The sequence below is a fragment of the Rhipicephalus microplus genome, chromosome 4 (assembly GCF_043290135.1).
Source record: "Rhipicephalus microplus isolate Deutch F79 chromosome 4, USDA_Rmic, whole genome shotgun sequence".
NCBI lineage: Eukaryota > Metazoa > Arthropoda > Arachnida > Ixodida > Ixodidae > Rhipicephalus > Rhipicephalus microplus.
The window spans coordinates 62016627-62028886 of NC_134703.1; the positions used below are offsets into that span (position 1 = coordinate 62016627).

The 12260-nt window shown below is 40.5% G+C and overlaps 1 protein-coding gene across 2 annotated transcripts; it reads right to left on the reverse strand.

Annotated features, from left to right (window-relative positions):
- Positions 1-1287: 1287 nt before the first annotated feature.
- Positions 1288-12148, reverse strand: LOC142814291 (riboflavin kinase-like). Of its 2 annotated transcripts, none has more exons than XM_075892863.1 (4): positions 11901-12148; positions 5103-5254; positions 3258-3360; positions 1288-1603 (listed from the first exon to the last, which is right to left on the reverse strand). In XM_075892863.1, the coding sequence occupies exons 1-4, from the start codon at positions 12016-12018 to the stop codon at positions 1461-1463; spliced, it is 516 nt and encodes a 171-aa protein (XP_075748978.1). In that variant the 5' UTR covers positions 12019-12148; the 3' UTR covers positions 1288-1460. The 2 variants fall into 2 exon arrangements, with proteins under 2 accessions (XP_075748978.1, XP_075748979.1); XM_075892864.1 differs by lacking the exon at positions 11901-12148 and adding an exon at positions 7854-8042.
- Between the last annotated feature and the right edge of the window lie 112 nt (positions 12149-12260).

Here is a 12260-nt window from a genome sequence, read left to right on the forward strand (position 1 = left end):
GTTGACATATGTATTCATTATTCAGCCTTCCCTTCAATAACATCAGTAAGCTGCTATTCCTGTCATGGATGTATAACTAATAAGCTCTCAATTGCATTGTCAGCAAACTTCTTACTCTGCCACAAAATTTACCACACATGCTTACCTTAACTTTACAGGATCGATTCCATGCAGCAAGTAGAGGCTCTAGATGATTAAATAGCTATTAACTAATGATGCAAAAAAATTGTTAGTAAACTTTTTCAAATACATAAACATTTTTTCACAATCGCAGAAATGATTTAAACAAAGTGCCATCCAATTCAGGCATAAAAAGTATGGTACAGCTCATTGGAAATGTTCACAGTCACTTGGAATTTGATAGTCATAATTTCAAAATTAAAAAGCATGGGAAATTTACATTAGAGTACTTGCATGTCAACCATGACAGTAATAAGAAATTAACCTCCAAAGTTGACTATTTTACTCAGTGCGCTCCTATGCAGCATGAGGGAACGCACTCGCAAGGTTTAATATCTTGACTGAACGTGAAATAGAAGGGCGCCGCACGACATGCGAGCATCGCCTGGCTTATCTTTGCATGTTGAGGTCATAGCAATGCCAGTAGAACTGTGTTCAGTCATCGCTGGTAAAACTCACCATTGCAATCCCGATGTTTAATTTTTTGTCTTAACACATCTAATTTCTCGTCATCATGGGCTGAATCATGATGCGCTAAGCTTTCTCAGGGCAGATTAATTAGCAGAATGACACTGACAATTTAGCACCTTAGCCTTCTAACTGCTTTGAAACTTCCACACACAACACAGCATTTACAACTGCATCTGCAGTTAGTTCCCTCTCGCATATTGTTGGCCTAGACAACAGTGGAAGGCAAAAACGGACAGCGACACTAAAGCACTTTCGACTGCTTCTTTCAACATTGCACAGGTAACACCGGTGTTTGAAAAAAACGCATGCTTCCACTCATAACCTAGGATTTAAATACTGTTTCTAAATAATCACTTGTTCAAATGCAACATATACTAACAGTAGGAAGCATCTTACTAAACCTGCGTTTAGAAAGAAGTTCTCAAATGCATTATTTAGATGCTTTATCATTTATGCTTGAGTTTGAACGAACAACAAGAAATGATGCAAATAATTTAGTTTCTATGGAGACAATCGATGCAGAAAGCTGGCAAATTAGGTGCAATATTTCTGCAGGCACTTTCCATTCTTGTACCTGCTCAGAGTCAATCTCTTCAAGAGGAGGCCAAAGAGTCTTGCAATACTAACCCACTCACATTCGCAACAAATACATTTTTATAAATGCACTACACCGGGGATGAGGAATGTGCTTGAATTTTGGACAGGCGATGAGAGAAATGATACAAATAAGTTAGTGTGCATTGTCGCGGTAAGGAACGTAAGAAAACGGTGGTGGGGACAATTGTAAAATTTCTCTAAGAATTCCAGGATCACGTCTCCTGTCGCACGACGTCAGTGCCATTAGCAATGTTCTCGGAGAAAAACTTGTGGCTCTTGTATTGCTGCCACTCCTCACGGTCGAGGTTTTCGTTGGCATTCCGTATGTCTGCTTTGATGGCCGAAATTAGCTCGTCTGGACCAGATGAGCGATGGGTGTTAGCAGGGTGGAAGAAAGAAAGGTGAAGTCAGTGGGGAACAATTGATCATAAAACAGAGCAGAATTCACAGAACCTGCATCCTCCTACAGCTAATTAGACTAAATGCACAATGAGAAACAGAGATGTCAGTAATAACTGTAAAAAGCACAAGTACTTTTTTCAAATATTAAGCTGAGAATGTACAGCTGTCAGAACCTTTAACTCGAACGCTCCGCTGCGTGGCTTCAGCTTGCTTGGACTGAAGTCAGCGCAGCTAAGCTTTAAAAATAAAGTACTTGCTGCAGTTAACGATAGATGTAGCGCGTGTGGGTTTCACTAGTAAATTTCTGTTTCCAGTCTGTGTGACCAGCGGGTCAAATGCACTCACTTCGCATCCTGTTTTCGCCACATTTTGCTTGTGGCTACATTATCGCGCGCACCCATGATGTTAGTTGTATATACTTATCTCCACAATGAACCATTCCGTGCGACAGCTTACACACATTACGAGTTTTATATGTTTTTGCATGTTCTCAGCAAGAAATACGCATGGATATAATGCAAACAAAGCAATTTTCGAGTGTGGTTTTTGCATAAAAGCTTAAATTGTCATATTATCTTATAATCAAATTATGCTTCTGCATGGGGTATTAAACCCCACATATTATTACCTGCACAAATGTTGCGCTCCAAGACCACATCTCCCATGCAGCGCCAACTGAGCAGCAAGGCACACTTTAAATTGCGAGAACATGCAGTTCAATTCACACGGTCTGAAAATTATTGAATCAGGACATGAAAAACGCCACTGCATTTCAGATTTATTGTGTCACTTTTAGAAATGCCATGCACGTGCTTTTGCTCTAATTTTTATACATGGGATTCCTTTTGAGCAGCAGCTACGAATTGAAACTCGAAAGGTACGTAAGCTGCCGCACGTAATAGTTCATTGACAAGATAAGTATTCGATAACGAACACCATGGATGTGTGCTATAAGGTAGCCACGTACAAAACGTGGCGAAAACAGCATGCAAAGTGATTGCATTTGACCCGCCGGTCAGGCAGACTGGAAACAAAAATTTACTAGTGAAACCGACACGTGCTACATCTATCCTTAACTGTAGCAAGCATATCATTTTCAACGCTTGGTGGTGCTGACCTCAGTCGAAGCGAGTCGAGGCCACGCGTAGGAGCGTTCGAGTTGAAAGTGCTGATGGCTGCACATTGACGTAGTAAATTGGCATCTTATTTGTGCAAAACACGATTAGTGCCTTGTATATATGTTATGTCATGGGAACTTTTCAAATCAATAATGGTTAGCACAACGAAAATTCAGAGCAAACTTTACACGGAACCACTCTGCATTCAGTTTTGTTTTATTATCAGTGCTTTAATGGTAATGTACAATCTATTTTCGAACTACCGCATAAATAGGTCCTAAATCATCAATGTGTTTGTTTTTTCTAACTGCTTTCTAGGACTACAGAAATTACACAGGCAAGCTCTAAACTTGCGAAGTGAGCCCGCAGCAGCTGTTGCTGTGTAAGCATCAATATCAAATCAATTCAAAGGCTACTGTATGCACAGTTCAATTAAAGCATGAAGAAAAAAAAAGGCTGTACTATTAATAGAATGATCCAGAGGCTCACCTAGAGAGCTGAAGTTCTTTTCAGGTCTCAGAAAGCCCAGCACCACAACTTTGAGCATTGCTCCATAGAAGTCTTCGTCAAACTTGTGCATGATGTGAGTTTCCTACAGTTATCAAATGAGGGTATTGTTAAGAATGTGATCGACATCTTAATGCAGCCTTGTGCTGTTTGTTTCAAGGAGTGAAATCAACCCAACAAAATAAATGTTAGGATAACAGCTCTGTCAGCAAAACCAAACAATGTTGCTGACAAATAAAAAGTACTCAACAGAGCTTGGAATGCATGCTTACTGTCTTGCTCATTGCTATTATCTTTGGAAAAACTAACATTTATAAGTAAGAAGCTTAAGAAGCTTAACAAATAAATAAAATCCAACCTAATTTTAAACCCACTACGGTCTACTCAACATATCATACAACAACCTCGATTTTCTTTGAAATGTATTGATTACAATAAAATAAAGTGACAAACACATAGCCATGGGTTCTTTCATGCCTTACAAGATCAGCTATCTACCCAAAGCCAGAAAAAACTGCACAAAACATGTACATCATTCAGGGTTGTCTATGCGTGGTCACAGTTGGCTGTTTTGTTCAGGAAAGGTCCTGAAATGACAGTTCAATAAGAAGCAATACACTTTCTATGTGACACTCAATAAATCTATGCATATCAGCATAGATTAACCTTACACTGTTTTTATCAGATAAGCAAAACATTTGCACTGAAGAGTGATTAAGCTAGAATGAATTTTTCAACTACTACCAAAAAGTACTACCCGTAAAGGAAGATCAAAACAACTTTTTCACCTCTGTCACTGCTCATGAAAAATATAGTTGCACTAAGAACAAAAGTGTTACTTGAGTTCTTACTCAGTAAAATAATTAAATAAATAGTGTTTACTAAACAAGCCACAACAGAAAAGTGCTCTGGTGTGTAAAAATGATACTATTGTATTTACTTCATACTTCCAGCCCAATACTTCATATATACTTCATACTTCCAGCCCAAATTACCATGAGCCAATGGTACACTATGTTAGGAGGAAATCGCTGCTAAGCTCAAACAACATGGCATTGTATGCACACCTCAACGCTTGCCTAAGAAACAGACTACAGCAGCACTACCTACCGAGAACAAGGAAAAACTGCAGCTGAAAGTTAGGACAATAAGACTGGCAGCTGCAGCTGCAAGTGGGATAGAGTGCCACATATTTCACAGTCCCTACAGTGGGTCTGGCAGGTTTTTCGTACCACGGCAGCTGTGAAAAACACATTTATCTTGGGTCTGACGCGACGTGCCGCGTGGCCTAAAAGAGAGCGAGCTTTTGCAACTCTACAGATGATGAAAAATTCATGAAAACAAAGTGTTGCCGGAGCTGACATTTTGACAAGTGAAGTTGTCTCATTGAAGAATGCAACCGACAGATGAGTGTGTCAAGAAGGCATTAACTTTACACCTGTATTATAAAATTTCTTCTACAGTACAGAAGTGTAACGAGATACCAGCATCAGAAACTTTTGTCATATCACTTTATCATGAAATTTTCAGCTCTGAAATGAATCATAATTGTCACTAAAGTTGACATTTGGGTAGCACGTCACTGATCACTAGGCAATCATTTTTTTTTTAGTTTTCATGCAACTTTTCTGCTGAAAGTATCAAATGTAGCCTAATAGCACAAGAAAGAGACTGATTTCAAACGGTCGTGTAGTGATTACAGCATAATAGCTTAGCTTCGATAACTTTACCATACAGATCAATGGCGATGCTTGACGGCTTGGTCACCAAATTAGCAGCAAATGATGCCAGTAGAAACACTAAAATGTTTTTTCCCTGGCACCTTACCATAGACTTTTTCTCATTCTTGTAGTACGGGTTCCAGCCAACACTCATCACCATCTTGTTGACGGGCCCGTCATTGACGGAAGCCCAGCCGTAGTACACTCCACAATCCAGGTCCCCCGGGATTTTCGACACAAGCTCTTGCGAGAAGTTGGCTGCAGCAAAAAATTAAACGTGACCCTTTTCAATCACGCTCCACTTTTTTTCCTCGCTGAATATTGAGTACAGTAGCCAAGAATTTCAAGTCCCCGCAGTGCCAGTCACAGAAGTAAACAAACCTCAGTCACAAAGACTAAGCATTTAAGCGCTAATGTAACAGACACCATTTTCAAGTAAGCAAACATTTTTTAGTACTCTGGTACAGCTGGAAGTTTGCATTTTGTAACACTGCACATGCAATGCCAAAACTCTCTTAGCGACACCTATTCTATTCTGTGTAAGTCCTGGCAAAACACATGCAATAGCGATGACTAATTGACATGAATGAAATGTTCATTGTCTAGAAACTTACAATATTAATGCTGGCAAGTTGCAACATACCTCTAGCTGAAAGCACCACGCTTATACTTCCAAAAACATCAGAGGTTCACGGTGATTTGGAGTCATATCAATTGTAGCAAGTGGTGAAGATGATGAAGATAAGTAATTTACAATGCATCAACGCACGAGTGCCTGGCTTTAGAATGACCTGGAACAGCTTTTCAGTGTAGTTAGCAGCTATGGCGTCAATTCCACTCGCATGCCAAAACTTCAACGCAGCCAAGTGCAAAAGCTCTCACGTATTAAGAATACTATAGTTAATGCTGAAGAGCCTCGTGGGGCTAAAATACATCCACGGCTCTCCAGTAAGGCATATCTTCCATGTTTTCAATTTTATAGTTTAACCTTGAAGCTGGTATGCTAGCGCGAAGACGAGGATTTCAAACTTTTGAGTATGCCAGTTGAGAATTTCTTGAAAATCGTTAAGGTTATTCTTTGGCTTTTTGGCATAAGTAACAGTCAACTTTTATCACATAGAATTCAAATGAAAGTGAGCAGATATGATAAAAAATATCATTCCCCAGCGGGTAAAGGAACTTTAAAGATGCACCTCGTTTGTCTTTTGTATTCTCTTGTCTTCTAGCCAATCAAGCCTTTTCTCATAACAAAAGTGTGTTTCTTAGTACTACACAAAGCTAATATATCTCAAGCTGTCTTTCTCCTTATTGGCCCTTTAAAACCTAGTTAATTTGGGTTTTGGCATTTTTTTCTTTATTAAGTGAACCACAGCTTCAGAAATCATAAAGATAGATCTGCAGGCTAATCAGTACTATGCCATGGAAACGCGTTGCAGATAGACGGGGATGAAGGAAGAAACATTTCCATCATTCAGACACCAGCCACAACAAATAATGCTTAGTATTATTCCTTATTTTGAAGTAGAGATATAATATGGACTACTGAGGATGGAAATGTTAAGTTACAGCAACCAGAATGTATTTTTTAAGTTTCCACTGTTCGCAGTTCATGTGAAGTTTAAGATTTCAGCTTGTATTTTTGTAATAAATACCTACAGAACCACTGATGTCTGAAAATGTGTAGCCATGCAAACATCTACCAATGGAATAGCTTTAGCATAAATTATTTAGCAAATTCGTGGACGAATGCCATTAGTCCATGACACCCCGAGAAAATCTTGATGTCAGAAAGATTCTTGGAATAGATGACATTTGAAATGACCTTCTCACAAAGCCATGACGTATCCATCTTGAAAAGCTATAAGAAAAGGTTAGACTAAGGTACGACTAGTACCGATACACGAAACCTTTAATGCTACACCTTTATAATTTCAGAGTGGTAACAATATAGCTAATTGGACACACTTTAATGCAAATAAGGAAAAAAAAGTATATTCGTAAATTGTCTCAGAGCTAAGTACGAACAGACTCATCTTGTATATGCCCGTGACTTAGCCCGTGACAATATGAGGTGTTAAAAGTCTATATAGTGGCAACAGTAAACAAAGTGGAATTAAAGATGAAGTACACATGTTTGACGAGAGAACCATTGTGCGAGATGAATCATTGTTGAACAGTTGCACATTCCTGTGCCCAAGTTTTAAAAATCAAGAAGCAAGAGAACCCTATTGGATCAGCGATTAATTCATGACATTAATAGCCAGAAGTGTTTGCTAGTCAAAAGAATCATGTCGACAGTGATAAAAACGAACTATGAAAAAAAAAAAGGCATTTCAGACATGTAAAAACAAACAAAGCAACAACAAATTCACTATAACGAAGTGGCTTATCTGAAATAAATATGACATTTCACACTTGTTGTCATGAGTTGGGACAGCACTGGCAGAAACAAATTCTTCAACCCTGACAACATGCTAACTTATACTGACATTCGACCAGAGCGGGAACTCTGAAAGCTAGCTATCTACATACATACACATTGTGAATGTAACCAGCATTTTGAAATGGCTGAGCAACACAGCACCTAAGGTGACTGCGTAAGAAAACAAAGTGCCTCAAAAAATTCTGATGGACACAAACCTCATATTTAGGTGAAATGTAAATATTTGATTCCTTTCCGTTTGGTTTAGATGTAGCAAACTCACAATAAAAAGTAATACTGCATGACAATGTAGAGCTCACTTGACAAATGGAAAATAAAACTTAGGCTCCTTTCATAGTTTACGTATATAACATTACAATGAACCTAGCAACACAGCAGCATTTTCCAACACTTTAGAGCAATAGGGACAGTCACCTTCAAGTGAGGCCTGGAACAGGATCCTCATGACCACAAGCCTGGACGCCCAGCTCTGGGCCATCAAACGCGCTGACGAGGTGGCGACCAGGCATGGCCCGACAGTCCTTGCCACTTAGGAAACCGTCAGCTGCCTTATAGTGTTGTTTACTACTCCTACCTCCTTTCAGGAGTTTTCATGGTGTATAACTGCCAGAATATAACGATAAAATGAGACTTTCTCCTCTGAAGTCTTTCTTGAAAAGCTTGAAAAACTGTCAGAACTGTATTCGAAATACTGCAAATGCTGCGGTGACCAAGAAAAAATCGGCTAGTGTGTAAATATTACCGAGCAGACAAAATAATCGTAGAAAAGGCAAAAAACATGCAATGAGAAGTGGTAGTTTCCAAGCACATAGCTATTCATGACTATATTCAATTCAATTAATTCATATTGACAGAAATGAGACTGTGTCACTGAGATCAAAATTATTAAACTTATTTTCTTGTGCAATTACCACAGTTTGCTTGGTCTTTTTCTTGTTGGCTTGTGTACTCGGTGACAACCTACAAATTTTGTACGGGATCCACGCATCAAAACCGTGATGAACACCTGTCTTTCATCTGCATAACAGTTGTGCTAGCCTAAGCGTCCCTTGTATGCTAATATGAGCCCTATAACATAAATGTGAGTAGATTTTAGCTAAAACATTATTGTTTTTGATTGGCCAGTGAAATCTGAATCTTCTATAAAATTTACTGAGACATTCCAAGTATATGAGAACATTTGACACGCAGGTTTTTAAGGTAGAGTGAACAGCATCGCCCAGAGAAAGCAAGCGGGTGAGGGGGAGACGGAAAGTTAGATGGGCGGATGAGATTAGGAAGTTTGCAGATATAAAGTGGCAGCAGAAAGCACAAGACCGGGTTGATTGGTGGATCATCGGAGAGGCCTTTGTCCTGCAGTGGGCGTAGTCAGACTTATGATGATGAACAGTATCAAGCACTTGACGTCACATCCTCATCAGCCCCACAATGCCCACTGCAGTACAAAGGCCTCTCCCATGATCCACCAATCAACCCGGTCTTGTGCTTTCTGCTGCCGCTTTATACCTGCGAACTTCCTAATCTCACAGGCCCGCCTAACTTTCTGTCTCCCCTTAATGGGTTTACTTTCACTGAGGATACAGTCAGTTAATGACCCTTAATGACCAGCGGTTATCCTGCCTACGTGCTACGTGCCCGGCCCATATCTTTTTCCCGATTTCAACTACGATATCCTTAACTCTGGTTTGTTCCCCGACACACTCTGCTCTCTCTTCGTCTCTTAAGGTTACACCTATCAATTTCTTTTCCGTTGCTCACTGCATCATCCTCAATTTAATCTGAACCCTTCCTGTAAGCCTCCAGGTTTCTGCTCCGTAGGTGAGTACTGGCAAGATGTAGCTGCTATATACCTTCCTCTTGAGGGTTAGTGAGATTACCATTCATGATTTGAAAATGTTTGTTGAATGTGATCCACCCCACCCTTATTCTACTAGTTATTTCACTTTCATGGTTCAGCTCCGCGGTTACTATTTGTCCTAAGTAGACATTCCTTCACAACTTTCAGCGTCTCTCCACCTATCAAACAGTACTGTTTTCTGCCGAGACTGTTGCACATTACTATAGTTTTGTGCATATTAATTTTCAGACATACTCTTCCGATTTCTGTGTCCAGTTCAGTAATCATTAACTGCAATTCGTCCCCCGAGTTACTCATCAAGGCAATGTCATCAGAAAGTCGCAGGTTACTATGATACTCTCTATTAATTCTTATCCCTAACTCTTCCCAATATAGGGCCCTGAAAACCTACTGTAAACTTGCAGCAAATAGCATTGGAGAGATTGTGTCTCCCTGCCTTACACCCTTCTTTATTGGGATTATGTCACTTTCTTTATGGAGAACTACGGTGGCTGTGAATCCACTGTAGATTTTTCCAGTATGCTTAGTTCGTCAATGCCCCGATTCTGTAGTGCCTGCATTACTGCTGATGTCTAGACCGAGTCAAATTTCACACAAATGGGCCAATGTAGCTCGCTCTAGATCACTGTAGTGTTGCAGTTTCCTTGCCTATAAGCGAAGCCAGTTGCATGTCTTAGGTTGTCATAAAATGTAATGAAATTAGCTGATTGCAGGTGAAAATTAAATTACAAAAGATGTATATATTCGATACTTGAAATACCAAGAAAACTTTCAGGCCAGTATAAGATAGCCTGCAAAGAAAGCTACGGTTTACAGATAATAAAAAAAGAAAATAGGAACAGCGGGATAAAATAAAAAGGTGTGGAAGTAATCGCTTTAGTGAAAATGTTGTCGCTAATGTGATTAGTACAAAAGCACTCTATTGATAGATCATATCACTACAGCTCCTATAAGTTGTGTACGAGGCATTGACTGCAGCCAGGCTTTCCTCTCACTTCTCTCATGGGACGCTGCACCGTGAAACAGTGTTGCTTAAAAATCCAGACATGTTGTGTCCCTGAATATATGCCTTCAGATAAGGGTCTTTAAATATATATGATTCAGGTTCCATTCTACCACACATTGAATAAATTTTTACTCGAGAAAGAAGTAAACGTTTATTTGAGAACCAGTCAGAGAGAGAGGGGTCTTCTTTCTTCTCAGTCACATGAACCACTTCATTTGAGGCATTCTATCTTGAAACTGTTTAGAAGGTAGACTTTCCAAGCCACTGTAACATGATATTCTAGGAACCTGTGGGCTCTTAATTGCTGCCACGCTAGCTTAGTCCACCAGCTTTTGCTGGTCCTCCAAAGAACTTTCTTTTGTCACATGAAGACTTGTTCGAGTCTCCACTGAAAATATTAATTAAAGCACAGTGCATATCCAGTGGGCTCCGTTTATATACGGTAACTGATTCTAACCGAGTTCTCTCAGTACAGCGGCTCGACGATTCGTGTATTGGACTATTGACTATTAAGAGGGCCAAAAAGAAAGAAAAAAAGGTTCAATACAAGAACAGACAATGCAAACTGGAGAAATTCAAAAGAATTCCGATCTCATTAAACAAACTTCGGGCAACGCCAATAAAGAGTGGCTTATTTTTCGAAGCTCGAGATATTGCCAAAGTGTATGTAGTCCAACTATCTCCCCCCCTCCCCCCACCGGGCACCAGAATGTTATTCAGAAGCTTTGTAATACAGTTATAACTATATAGCTTTTTTAATGAGTGTTTAAAATTATAACATAATTACATATTTTTGATAGCTATAGTAGAGTACGGCAAAAGAGTCTGACGCCTAAGCTCAGCTAGGTTGCGCGAGGCGAAACGACTGAAGTGGTAAAGCACCCTTAATCACGACTAGTTTATTCATTCAAGGCCCATTAAGAGCTTATTTCCTTCCGACCTTCCCCAAGCTCGTTTAGCAGAACAGCATTAAACATGCCGTGCGTTGCGTAAACCCAAGGGATAAACGAGCCGATGGAGCGCAGTAAGAGAGGTCAATCAAACGAGCGTAAAGACGGCCATGTGCCAGCTCTCCACGTGAGTGCTAAGATCCTACTGCTATAAATTGCGTCTACGTTCATTACGAGAGGCAGTACGACAGTTAATCGACAGCAGAAAGATCTCGCAAGAATAAATGAAAACAAGAAGCAATGCGCCAAACCAAGGATTGCTCGAACGACGCAACAAATGTTTAATGAGGTCGCGCCAGAGAAGAGAGCCGCACAAATACTGTCAAAGCCAATATCTTGCGTAAGCTACATACAGAAAGGTTCCTCTCCATCGTCTCGGCACGGCGGAAATCTTATAAGGAAAAACCTCTGGCACAAAGGCTTCGTATAGCGGCACCAACGTGAATCCCGTACACGTTGCGTGACGCTATATATCAGAATGCCGGCTCGGGCATCGAGCGCTTGTAATCAGTGGCGGTATAGTGCGCAACATTACAGCAGGTATCAGATAGCGCCAGTAAGAACCTCTTTTTCTTTAAAAGGTGCTCGCCTTGACCGTACCTTGACATCCATTGAAATAGCGGCGGAGAGTAACGGAAAGTACTTACCGGTGGGTATGCCCAACTGCTTGCTGCCTCGACCGAAACCTTTTACCACGGTGCCGCGAAGAAACAGTGGCAAACACTTGATGCCGTTGGGAGACAGTTTGGACGGAAATATAGTCATTGGTGGTTTATGGGTTGCGAGTGGACAAGTACAGAGCAGAGTAAAGCGTGGGGGCAGCCGAAGCTAGCGCGGTTTGCCACTCCACCGACCAAGAGAAACCGAGTGTCGCCGAAGCGCGCAGACGACCCGTTTTGTACCGTCTCTTGACGGATTGGATCGGTGCTTAGTCGGCCACGTCCTCGGAAAACGAAACCGAAAACATTTGAATCTGACCATTTGCATGCCATTTGCTTATCCGTGGC